Below are 13,791 nucleotides of genomic sequence, written 5' to 3' on the forward strand. Positions count from 1 at the left end.
TTGAAACACAAGTGTTGAGGCAGTACATTTCATTAGAACACAATCAACGCACTGGTAATAAAATTAACTAACCAGCTGGATTTCATTAGAAGAATGTGTCAGCTGAAAATAGCATTCATGAGAGCGTTCAAAAAGAATTTCGCTCCCCCCTCTGCTACCATTGGGATAATTATTTGTACATTGATCTTCCAGTGTCCTTTCAGTTCATTAAAACATCTTAACAGTATAAACAACAGATAATTGCAGCAACCGCTGCAATACAAATGTTTACAAATATTATATATCAAGGCTGAGATTAATGTGAAATTTACACACTTTTTATTACCACTCAAACCCAAAATAAAAGAAATAGTCTTTTTGGAAGCATTAAGTTCAGCTTAAAATGAATGCATTTTTCAAAAAAGGACAGCAAAATGGCCACAGAACTTCAGACACCTTTTCAGCCTGTGCAACAACGACCAACAAAGTAAAATGAAACAGAAATTTTAAACGAATTTTCCTTTTTTTCCCCATAACAAAATAAGGATGCCATCAGGACATTCCTCTCCATCTCTACAGACGACTATCAGGGGGCAGAGAAGCAGCACAGACACAAATCATCTCTGACGCAGCCGCTTGTAAGATGAAGGCAAGTTAGCGGTTCTGCGCGGGGGCTGTCGTTCACTTTGATGTATTCAAAAGGCTAATAAGGGCGCGCGCTCTGTGATGGAGTCACATTGACGCAGTCTGCCTGCAACAGCCCTTCTCCCAACTGGTGCGGGAGGAGAGCAACAGATGCTCGGCTCGGCTCACCACGGCCTGAAATATTGCTCAATCGTTGAAAGCGTTGACGTGAAACGCGATAAAAGCCCGCGCTCCTGAGATCCACGATTGAGGCCTGGCCGTCCTTTGCTTTCGCGGGTGGACAGACTGACTCATCAGAACAGAGCAAACAAAACCCGTCGGAGGAGAGCAGCCTTCCGAGACCACGGATTTGGCTTCGGCTTCGCTGAAGACGGCACGGAGAGGAACCCGAAACCAAATCCCTCCGCTCCGGGTCCCTGAGCACAGGGAGGAGAGAGGGAGCACTGGGCCCAGATACGCCGGGATGGCGGAGGACTGTTCTTGGCCACTGAACAGTTCTAAGGTTAATAAAACTTTGTTTCAGATGGGCAGCCAAGAGTGGAAAAAAAAGCGTGTAGACAGCAGACAGGTGACGGGTAGAGCTCGGCAAGCAAGAAAGGAGGCGGCAGGAACCGGGGGAGGCGCTTTCTGCTTTGACATAAAGGAAAAGGGGGGGGGAGAGAGCCCTCCCCCTCCAACCACCTGCCCTCAGGAGGTTATTTTCTGAAGAAGTTTTCTGTGAAAGCACTCGGCTTGACCTCAGAATTTAGACACTGTGACTTCTGGGAAGGCAGAGGCAAAACGCAGCCTCCATTACACCCCCGGTGGTTTGATGTAGTATCACAGACTGCTGTCGGGCCCACTACCTGCGAACTTCGTCTGCCCTAAACAGCCCGTCTGGATCACGCGGCGACGTCCTTTCATTCGACGTCCTTTTATTCTCTTCATCTTTCACAAGGACGCAGAACTGACGCAGTTCCTTTCGGCAATTTCACAGATTTCTTAAAAACACCCATTAGATACCAAACGTCAATACGAAAGCATATCATAAACTCTCAGATGCACGTGCACGTGTGCATGTGCTTTATTGATTGGAGATGGTTCCGCTATTCATTTTCATTTATGATTTCAAATTACTTTTGAAATTGCTTATTTTCTCAGAGTGCCATTAATCAGAATGTAACTGCCCTGGTATAAATAATCCCTGTACCAAAACAGACCAAAGGTCACTTCAGTTTGAGTCTAGAGTGCAGTCTCACTTTGAGGCTTCTTTTGGAAACAATCACACATGTAGGCCTAAATAGAATAAAAATATAGAGACACGCAACATTCTTTTTTTTAAGATACACTCCATACGGAATAAAATTAAATACAAATTCCATTATACACAACCACTTTACTGAGAAAATTGATTTTGACATATTTTATTAGTTTTACTACTACATATATTATTCATAAGTACATTTAAATCATTCTCCTTTATTTCCACTTTATAAGGGTAATTCAATTTGCGTTTATAGTTAATAGAGGCATTTCCTAAGACTGGCTGCATGTAGGCTATTACTGTGAAGAGCTTTGGTAGAGTGCTCACATCCAAATCAACGGCAGACATAAAGGCAATGAGACAGCCTACTACTGTGATTGGCCACTCCACATTGGGGGGGAAACAAAAAAAAACATTTAAACATTTAAAAATGAAGTACTGAAACACTTCTTAAAAAAAAAAAGTTCTGTGCATCCCGAATGTAAATTGTATCACATGCAGCATAAACACACACACACACACACACACACACACACTATGTCTGGAGGGCAGAAACCGAAGGCCAAATTACCCTGCAGTCAAACTACGCCTGGCTGACATCTCCTTCCTCAAGCAGCGCAACTTTCCAGAACCAAATAAAAGCCACTTCTTCCGCGGGCCACGCTCAAGTGACAGCCGATGACCCGGGGCTGCCTTCAGGGGTCTTGGGTAATGACAGAACACGGCGTGTGACATTGAGCCGACCGGCCCGGGCCCAATTCCCCTGCCGCCGGACGTGACAAAGATCGGCCATCGAACCGCCGCTCATCCAGCCTCGCCGCGCGGCGCAGAACCCGCCGACAGGCCCTCGGATCCGTCACGCCCCCCCTCTTACTCGACAAGCTCGATTAGCGAAACAAACCCTGTCGGCGGAGTGTCAATGACGACGAACGCAAAGTCGAGGCCGCGGAAGCCATTTTGTGCAATGGGTTGTGATTTGCTCCCGCCCTCGCTCTGGTCTGGTCAACAGGCTGATGGGACACAGACAGCCAAAATAAAACCGCGGGGCCAGAAAGTGTCTCTTGCGGATGATGTTGGGGAGGCTAAACATAGAACAGTGGATTGCTCAGATCCCAGGACGATCCCCTTGCCTTTTCCCACAAATCTGCAGAACAAACGTTTCCCACCTTAGACTTTTACGCACGCAGCATCACTCCCCCTGCACCACACGTACAGGATTTCTAAAATCTTTCTGAGGACTACTGACTTGGTCGTTTCATGTAATGCTGATTCTGAAGTGTCCCCACAGACATTACAAACATCAGACAGCACCCACACACAACTACGCCTATTGCATTTCCAACTTATTCACTTCCAAGACTTATTCACTAAATGTCATGAACTACAGAGCATGGATGGCAGTTTTTTTTTGTATTGTGTGTCTTTGGGGTGTGGATGGTCAAGTATGTGCATGGGCATTTATGTAAATATATACTGTGGTGTCTTGCTTTAAAAAGACTGTGGTGTGGGGATGGCTGGGTTAAGCAGCCACACCTGCCCTGGGTCAAGCTAATTAGACCTGGCCAATTGGATAATTGGTGAAGAATTAGATAATTGGCCAGGCTAATTGGACCCAGGAACAGGAGTGGCTGCACCTGTGCGTAGTGAGGTAATCACTGCGCACAGGTTAAATCTGCCATCCCCACCCACACCAGGCAGCTTCCGTCATGACAGGGTTAACATCTGCTCATTTGGCTATACCATCTTGCCAAACCCTCGTGGAATAAATGTGGACTGTTTTAACATCATCTCCCTGTGTCTCTGTGCTGGAGGGCCCCAAAGAAAGCCACTTCGGTGGCCTGTGGCAGGCGTGTTTGCCACAGTGGCGCCCAACGTGGGGCTCCTCCGGCACAGCAAAGAGGCACAGGAGGGCCAGCCAGGAAGCACACTGGAGGAGGGGCGGCTGAGGTGTTCCCGACAGGGCTTCGGGCGGATCCTCCGGGCCAAAAATGGGGAGCGGAAGATGACCAGGGAGGGGAAGGAGGCAATCCTCAGCTGGGATGCTGAGGAGCTGCACCTGGCCGAGGAGGCAGGTCAGCGACGGGCGGTGCACGAGAGGTGGTCGCGCCGTGAGCTGGACTTGGCCGGGAAGGCGGGTCAGCCACGGGCGGCGCACGAGCGGTGGCCGAGCCGTTTTGCTTCCTTTCTCGTCCGTTTGGTCGTTTTTAGTTCTTTGTTTTGGCCTGGTTGGTTTGCCCGGAGCCCATGAGGGGATAAGCCTGCAGCCGCCCGCCAGCAGAGCCGACTGGCGGCCACCACAGCCACGAGGGTTCCTGATCCCCAGCACCACAAGGCCAGTCCACCAGCCCACCAGCCCAGCCACCCCACCACAGCCCCTGGAACAGCCCAAGCCGGTGACGCCCCCACCAGCCAGCAGAGCAGCCCAGGACTTCCCGTGCTCCAGGAGGGAGGAGGAAGAAGGGCTGCCTTGTCGTCCGAAGGAGGGTCACCGCATGTACTGGACTGTTCCGGGGCCACCCACCCTGACTTTTTTTTTTTTTTTTTTTTTTTTTTTTTTTTGTAGCGTGTTTAGAGTTTATTTTTTATTTGTTGTCTTTTGCGTTGTTGGGAGTGCAGGGGTGGGGGGGGGGGTAGGCTTCGGCCAGTGATTCTCCCTGGCCTCAGTTTGGCGTTGGGGGTATGTGGTGTGGGGATGGCTGGGTTAAGCAGCCACACCTGCCCTGGGTCAAGCTAATTAGACCTGGCCAATTGGATAATTGGTGAAGAATTAGATAATTGGCCAGGCTAATTGGACCCAGGAACAGGAGTGGCTGCACCTGTGCGTAGTGAGGTAATCACTGCGCACAGGTTAAATCTGCCATCCCCACCCACACCAGGCAGCTTCCGTCATGACAGGGTTAACATCTGCTCATTTGGCTATACCATCTTGCCAAACCCTCGTGGAATAAATGTGGACTGTTTTAACATCATCTCCCTGTGTCTCTGTGCTGGAGGGCCCCAAAGAAAGCCACTTCGGTGGCCTGTGGCAGGCGTGTTTGCCACAAAGACCACTACAGTTCCAAAAACTCTGGGCTCCTCAATCTTAAAAAAATAATGACCACTGACAGGAAATAGCGTCGCATCCCGTTAGTATTTCCTAAGCTAATCATCCCGGAGGCCACAAAAAATGAATGTCCACCAACCCAAACTGGACACTCATCCCAGAGTTTAATCGATCCAGAGACACTCCTGTCAGTCAAACCACCATGGCTTGGCTCAACCAGGAAAAAACGCTGAACACTCTGCATAACCATTGATTATTTCTAATCTAATGTAGATCTTTGATGACCATTGACTGTGACTTCCCCTACACAGCAAGAATTATACATAATAATTGAAAACCAACAATTTCTTTTTTTTAATCCAATTCGTATTTTTGTTTTCTTTGCCTCCAATCTGAAACAATAAATTAACCTGACTTTGCGCTTCAGTGCTCAACAAGAGGATCTCATCAGTCAACATTAAGCGAGTCTCTCAGATAATGTGAGGACTTCAGAGTACAAGGAACGCAAGTGCAACAAAAAAAAAAAAGAAATGAAAGAAAATCAGCTGCTCCATGGTGGTTAATAAGGCACGGTAGAAAAATTAACCGTTGCTGGTAAATAAAATACAGCATATCAAAATCTCTCAGACAGGTTTCCACAGGTCGTTCATGTGTTGACATACCCAAGAGTAAATATAAAATGTAAAGTTCCTCAGTACGGTTTAGCGTAGCCTATATCTTGCAGGGGTGTACAGTAACAGTTCCTTCCTTCAACAAAAATAATACATTTTGGAAAAGGATACAGGAACTTGCGTAATGCTAATTCTTTAAAGCTAGGAAAATACACATCAAATAATATAGCTGCAATCAGAAAGCACCAAGGGTGAGCTGAAGTTATCTCAGTTTGATTACACTTTAATCTATCACACAAGTGATTACACTTGAGAAGAATGAGAGCAATCGCAAGATGAAGAAAGGGTAAAACATTTCTAAAAACCAAATCACAAGACCACAAGCTCACTCCCCCGCAAACATCTGCTTGAACATCAGAGCATACCCTAAACCAAACAACAGTGTATTTTTGGAAGGCACAGAAAAGAAACTGAATAAGTTAATTTCATTATGCAAATTTTTCTCAAATTAATTTTGGGCTGCAAAAAAGGAACAAGTCTTGGAAACTGTTTACACAAGTAGGCCCTAGAAGTACATGAATTCTTTTTTTTCTCTGCGAATGATGAAGAAGACATGAAGTGGGCTCAATGTTTCAGCCTTTTTTTCAGAATGTTAAAGATGACAGCTTTTCTCCGCTGGACTGATAGCATCGATTGCGTCTGTTCTACCGATGCTATTCAGACTACATCTGACAATTTCCAATACCTGGACACATGAACATTTTTCCTCTCTAGAAACTTGCTTTGATGTTCCGTGGCTGTTGGTATTTACAAAAAATAAAATCAGTCAACTGAAACACCTGCGCAGACTGAATGGAAGAGCCTGGCCCACCTTGACAGTCTGGTCCAGGGACGCCGTGGCTACCCGAGCCTGGGGACCCATCAGGCCACAGTGAATGTCCGTGATGGGGAGAGAGTGCTGGCTCCAGATGTGGCGAGGTTCTGGGATGCGAGACGAGTCCAGCTGCACCACACTGCCAAAAAACAAAAAGCAGTACAGCTTATAGGAGAACTGAGAAAATTTACACCCAATAAAACTGCAAAAGGTCACCGATATGAAAAACACTTGGGTACCACGCATTACAGACAAAACTAGGTGGCAAGACTTAATATCACTGATGCAGTTTTTAAAAACTTTCTACAGTTTAGTTTGCACATAGAAGTATAACACTAGATAAGAACTATCCCTTACCACTTACTTATTACAAGACATTAAATCACTCCTGACCTTTCAATGAAACATGACAAGCATAACCTTTATGTGGGCTTTCTATTGTGAAACTGAAAAACATGGGTTTATGGGTTTTCAAGGCTAATGGAGGACAAAAACTAGCCAACTAGTCCCTTCAACTGATGAAGGAACAGTATCCTTTCATGATGAAACAAAGAAATATACTCATAAGACAAAGTCAAAATGAATGAATGGCCACATTTTGGAAGTCAATTCAGCTCAGCACAATACAATATGTATCACACATTATTTTAATTCATTATTTCTTTCAGTTTTACATCGTAAATCTCAACCCTGGCACAATGCCCATGAGTAAGATTGAAAAGTTTAAGGGATTAGATTTATCTAATGTTTGTGATTGTTTAATACCCACTAAGCTGCTGTTGGGCACTAAGCAAACATCAAGGAAAATTGACTGGTTAGCCCTGATGCATATTCAGTTCTTCAAGTCTGCATTTAACATATGCAGAGCACCCAAATTCACGGGCCCTCTCACACTCATTAAAGAGGTACACAGGCTACATGGTCCACATGGGTGAGCACGTCACAGGCCAAAGCCATGACAAGGGCACATCCTTGTGAGAGAGAGAGGAAAAAAAGATTTGGAGAAAAAAATTAAGAAAACAAAGGAACGAATAAAACCTGGAAACGCATAAACATTGAAACATTGAACAGGCAGCACAGAAAGACTCCCGGGCCCATTCTGATAAGACACTAAAGGCTGAGGCTTAGGGAGCACTCGATTCCAGCAGCACGGCGCTGGCACCACAGCCGTGATAAACCTGGTCCTAAACCAAGACAGCCGCACGGCAAATGGAGGTCCTGTTCTGGAGCCAGGAACGCTCGATTTGAGCGCGCAGCAACGTCCAAGACACCCATCGCATCCGTCTGGCTCCACAGTTACAGTTGAAATGTTTCTCTAGCAAAACGTTCCAGAACCAATCGCGCTTCACTTAACAAATAGGGGGCTTGGCTGGTAAGGTTCTGCAGCCCGCTGTTGTGGTCAGACCGTACAAGGCAGAGGCTAGGCTGCCAGGCTCTACCCCAGGCATTCTCAAGTACTGCTGCTTTTCATTCTGCCACCTCCCCACCCCCCCCAAAAACAGGCATGGATTTTGAACTGGGACACACCAGGTGAGTGGAATCTCTGGCTGATCAGTCGCATTGACCGTCAGGTACGAAAAAATATCAGTAGCATCCCTGAAGAGCATCTATTCTCATTTCCACGTTAAACACAATCTGGCTTGCCCCTGTAAGTGATCTTCCATTGGCGGCACAGCAGAGAAGAATCTGCCTTTTTTCCAGTTTGGTTGAGCAGTTCCACAAGTGTTAACTGCACAATAAGGTATTTGATTGACCATGAAAATGACTGTTTGCTGGTTGGTGTGTTATCAGTAGTTAATTTGCCATGATAAATTAGTCAATGAGCTTTGAACCAGAGGCAGGTTTACTGGGAAGGTGGGTTCAGTCGGTACGTGGATGACTTAAAAAACAAAACGGTTAGGTCAGCCACTTCCCCCATATTTCAACACATGATTTAACGGGCTCTGAATCATACATAAGTGAACACTCGGGGAAAAAACTTTGGGCAATATATCAAGGGCTCTCAAGTCATTGTTTTCTCCCTTGCAGGCAATGTGCCATCACTTAATCCGCCACAATACGGGCGCTGGTAATAAATGGCTGGCTGGCTAGCCTGACGCCAAACGGGTGAGGCACAAGGACCAAGGCTGCCGTGCATGATTTCATTAGGTCACGCTCGCGTACGCTTGTCCTGCCGCAGCACCTGCACCGCCCACGGCTCGGAGCTTCCTGGCTCCCGGCGCCAGAAGGAGAGGCGGTTTTTTGACAGGGCAGCAGCGACTCTGTTCCCTCAAGTGAATCGAACTGATAACGACGGTAGCTTCTAAGATAATGACTGAGAGGCTGCCATTTGCAAGCAGGTAGGCCAGGCTCTGCTACACCACACCCGGACACATCATTCGTTTCTTTTTATGCACACCTCACCAAAAAGCCACCTGTGAGGGAAACAGTCCACAATAAGGAGGCTTCACATCATTTTCTGCCAAGTTCACATATTTGTGTATACTGGGGACTCGACGTGGCCTTCTCCTGTATGGGTATTTTCTGCCTATTACTAAATTCATTTATTTATATTTGTAAGCTGATTAAAATATATAAGTAATGCACGCATTTATACTGGGTGAGGTCTGCACTGGGTGCTGAAGATTCTAATTATTTATTAGTGTATACAGAACTATGTTATAAGCTAGCACTGGCATAAGTACTGATAGACAGGGGAAAAAACTGATGTTCTGTTATCTGTGCAGTATTTAGAAATATGAAGTCAAAACACGATGCAGCACTAACACTCCCAGGGTCCCAGCGGGACCCATACATGCACACGCTGCACTGTGTATCAGGAGCTAGTTCGTTGGAGACTGATGTGCAGTCACGTTAAATGGATTCCCCCCTGCCGATCAGCATGTACTTTAAAATCATAAAATCACAAATTCATCCTGCTCTATATCTCGTCTCCTCTGTGGATTTTCCTGTTTTTTCCTCAAGTTCCCTGCTCTTGATTTAATATTTTTAATTGGGGCACAAATTATTCTTCATACGGCAACGAAGCGAAGAAATAATGGTAGCCTGACATTTTTGTACTCCTAAAATTAGCACCCATCTCAATATTCAACCAATAAAATTAAATGGAACTCGTAACTTAGATATTAGGGCACGTTGTTAACTTTAGATTATAGTCTTACATCAATTTGCTTGGCAACTAATTTATCTACATAACTTTGCATAAAAATGACAAAGCTTAATAAAACATGACACGCTGAATAACGGCCAAGCTACAATAGGCATGGTAGACAACCTGCACATGGCGATGTGTTGGTCCAGCCCACAGGCAACCATCTGCCATGTTTCTCAAACAGGAACACAAATATTTGTTTTGAGGGACTCAATGGAGGCCATGCTCCCTAGCCAACCCCCCCCCCCCCCCCCACACTTAACCCTTATTGGTTCAACATCTCCCTTCCACCATCTTCCACTTTCCTGAATAAACATTACAGTGAGGACCAGCATAGTAGTTGCTGTTAGTACATGAACCTCTTCAAATCAATTGTAGAAGTGTTCTAAGATGTATGACTGTTGTGGTAAAAATAAAAATGTAATCCAGACAAATCAGCGGCAATGAGACTGCGATGTGAGGTAGATAAACTATGAGACTCCGCAACTGAGGCTTTGAGACTGAGAGACCGAACTTTCAGAGTGCAGACATTCCCAATGAATGTGTTGAATAATGCAATAAATTGGCATTAATGGGCACATGAAAACTAGGCCAGACGTACGCAATCACATCATGCCAGCCACATTCAGGTACAGCACTGATACTCACTGACTTTCAGTGGGAGCCATGCTAATGCTGGAATTCAGGCTAATTGGTATAAATTGCCTTGATTTAAATATATAATGAGGTGAACCCTATTTATTCAACTCATTTCTGTCATATTTAGCAGTCAAAACATATCTATCGATCCTAAAAGACCTGAGGCTTTCACCCCACCAAGCTTCAAACAGGAGCTCTCTGTTCTAGCCCGGCTGTTTCCCTCGGCAGCACACTGAACTCGACAGAACTGTAGCGTATGGGGTCAGTCTGACCACCATTAAACAGATGTGCTTTAAATAATCAGTCACATACTAATGCTTATCACACAATTTGCCCTACACAAGAACATATACTTTTTTGGGGGGTCTTACTTGAATGTTTTTAAGATCTAGCCTATATCACATGTTCTATGCAACACAAATGGTTTCAAAAAGTGAGGGCACGACTCAACAAAAATGATGACTGAATTTTGCAGGGAAACCAAAATTCATACCAATCTATCATTCACAGGAATATTTGAATATTTTTTTTAATGGAGTCAAACACCAAAACTCGTCACCGACCTATGGACATCTTTAATACACTTAATGGACTTGATTTCATACTCCTCTGCTTTTAAGAATCACACAATCAAGCCACAAAGCAAAAACCAGCCAGCTACTCCTAAATAACTTGGAAACTTTGCTGGACTTCACACAGAATGATATAACTCTATGTACAAAAAAAAGATGACCCTGACCAGTGACTTGAAAAATTCATTGAATTAACAATCAACGGAAAGGCTGGAGTTACAGACCAGTTGCTTATTCTAGCTAGTTAGCCTGTTATGAAAAGCATGATAAATACCTTTAATAAATCTGGGGCTGTCAGTTGGAGCATTGAGCACAAGGCTTCGGTGCAGCGGAATGTCTCACATCTCCGCAAAACTAACTGTGCCAGTGCCAGCTCGGGGTGGCACGTAATTGCCAAAAGGGCTGCCCAGTCCTCCCGGTAGATCAGGTATGCGGTCTGGCTGCACTGGCTCAATTGCAGTCCAGCGACTGTGAAAAAGAAACGGCTGCAGGCTACACATGCTTTGGGAAGATACGCATGCTACTCTGCTACATCCTGAATTTATGCAGGATTACAGTGTGTCAGAGGCTTACAATGTGAGGTTCCAATTTAGGAGATGAGGGAAGAACATCAAATTGTTACATGTTAAAATGTAAATATTAAGATTATAAATTATTTTAACTTATTTTTTCTTTGAACTGCAGGAAAAAAGGTTTTTAATAATAAGGATTTTAATAATAAACAATACACACAATTTCTTATTAACATAGAGCCCTGGGGGCAGGACCGTGTATCATTAGAGTACACGGTCCAAAAAAGGAGAGGGTATACAACAGAGTTTTGAAATTTCTAGAAAGGCCTTATGGTTCTTCCTTTAATAAAACTGTCACGGAATTTAAACACTCAAACTACATGGCTGAAAGGCTGTGGTGCAGTCTGCTCTAGAAACAGAATGAAAAATGTTCCCCCTTCAAAGTGCCAGTGTATATGAGTGATCCTGCATTATATATGTGTAATGCGCTCGCTACCTTTTCCCATCATGACTCAAGGCCCTAAAAGAACTGATCTGTTCCTGTATAACAGCTCATTATTTTTAAAAGACGTGAAGTTAACAGGTATGACTTTCTTTAGTTAATATTCAGATCTTTCTGAAATACTGCTGACCAGAGTGTTAACGGCCTGACAGGCCCCCAAGATCAATTTTTTTTTAATCATACGAAAGCACAATTGGTATCTTGGATATATTCCGGAGTCCTACAATAAAATTACAGAAAATAGGTCAATAACTGGGAATTTTCAGAATACCTGCATGGCATGGTATGTATAAATACCATGAAGAAAATTATAAATGAGAATTAATGCAATGCACACATTAACTTAAAGCAAAACATGTTTTCTTACAAAAATGCAAGTTGCTTCAATGTCCCTGAAGACGTTGAACTTCCATAACTTAATATGCACATTAATTATTACACAACCTGACGTTATTTCTACAATAGTTTGGCACAGAAGATGCTTCAGATGCAAATAAAGCTCTTTGATGTTGGACTTATAATACTGAGACAACTTACTGGCAACACAATGTGCTCCACTTTAAAACAAAATGTGCACGGGCAAACTGCCCAACTAATACATTCACAGTGATTTTAATGCCCTGTGTAGTGGGTCTGCTAGCAGTTGGGGAAACAAACTCAAGGTCACTTTAGGTTACTGTGAATACCTGGGCTCATCCTGATTTGTTTATTAACATAATGTAAGTATCATTTAGGCTAGCTATTCTAAATATGGAAACATAAGCCAACAGATAAAATTGGGGCTACAATGGCATTCTTAACATTTACCACAGTCTGTAAATTTCCATTCCAGCTCTTGCTCCCCTCAGCTGTGAATCGTTATCTCAGTATAAAACAGTTAGACTGCCACCTATTGGCAAAGAGGGGGAAAAAATCACTTGAACAGTTTCAGATGGGACTTATTAAAAGTGGGCTCAGTCTCGCTTGAACTCCAGGAGGCTGGAAACATACCTTTAAAACTACCCGTCATAATCTTGTTTTACATGAGAAGGCCCAGATAGCATGTCAATTTAAATATTACCAAATAGCTTATTTCATTTAACTGCATGTAATGGAGTGACACTATCATTTTAACCTTTGTGCATTTCACTGTAAAATTGTAATTATAACAAGACTGATACAAAGTTAAGGTTATTCTGTCCTTGCTACTTAATGTACAAAAATCATGTAATATTATGTGCATAATAATTATTCAACTGTTAGGCATAACAATGAAAAATACACTACAGATAGGTGGCCCTTATTTAAATTCACGAACTTATAAAGGATTCAAATAACAGTAGTTGCTTTCAAAGACATAAATCACTTAAGTCCTGTGGTGCAATACTTCAAACAATCCAAGGGACATTCACACTACCATCTCCCCTCATGAATATTGTAAACTCAACGCAGAAAACATTCTTTAACACATGAGCCACATCTGCTCTTTTCCGCTTTGTCGAATTGGACTTCACACTAGTGTATTACAATTGGCCTTACACAAGTTCTTTAAGAATTACTGAAATGACAAAACTTGAAATTTTGCCCAGAATGGATACAGAAAGACTTGAATATTAGGTTTTATAACCGTAGGCTTCATGTGCATACCTATAATTACACTGATGTAATGATCAACCTGCGATATATTAAATGAGTGTGTGTCCCCCACCCCTTTAGGACCCCCACCATACTAATTTAATCCCCTTGATGTAATTACTGTGCAATTAAATTAACCTCAGATGGCCGGTACCCACAGCGGCACTTGGCAACTTCTCATTTTTTAAATACTATTTTTCTTGAACAGTGCATCCGATTGCACTTGTTTTTTCTGACTATAAACCACTTTTTGTGAGGTGTCAGGAAGATGCACAGAACTACAAATTTCAAGAATTATTGGTTTGCAGGGACCTTATGGAAGAGGATTAACAACAGAAGAGAAGCCAAAGATAGAAAACAACCAACAGAAAAAGAATTTGGAGCTAAAAATATTTTCTATGAAATG

At 43.6% G+C, this 13,791-nt stretch overlaps 1 protein-coding gene across 1 annotated transcript in view; it reads right to left on the bottom strand.

Annotated features, from left to right (window-relative positions):
- Positions 1-13,791, bottom strand: part of wdr18 (WD repeat domain 18) — a 52,764-nt gene that overhangs the window by 35,306 nt on the left and 3,667 nt on the right. Inside the window, exon 4 of the mRNA XM_064331423.1 lies at positions 6,393-6,534. Within this exon, the coding sequence (XP_064187493.1) occupies positions 6,393-6,534 (142 nt within the window). The remainder of the gene's footprint in view (positions 1-6,392; positions 6,535-13,791) is intronic.

This window comes from Anguilla rostrata, chromosome 4 (assembly GCF_018555375.3).
Source record: "Anguilla rostrata isolate EN2019 chromosome 4, ASM1855537v3, whole genome shotgun sequence".
In the NCBI taxonomy this organism is placed as follows: domain Eukaryota; kingdom Metazoa; phylum Chordata; class Actinopteri; order Anguilliformes; family Anguillidae; genus Anguilla; species Anguilla rostrata.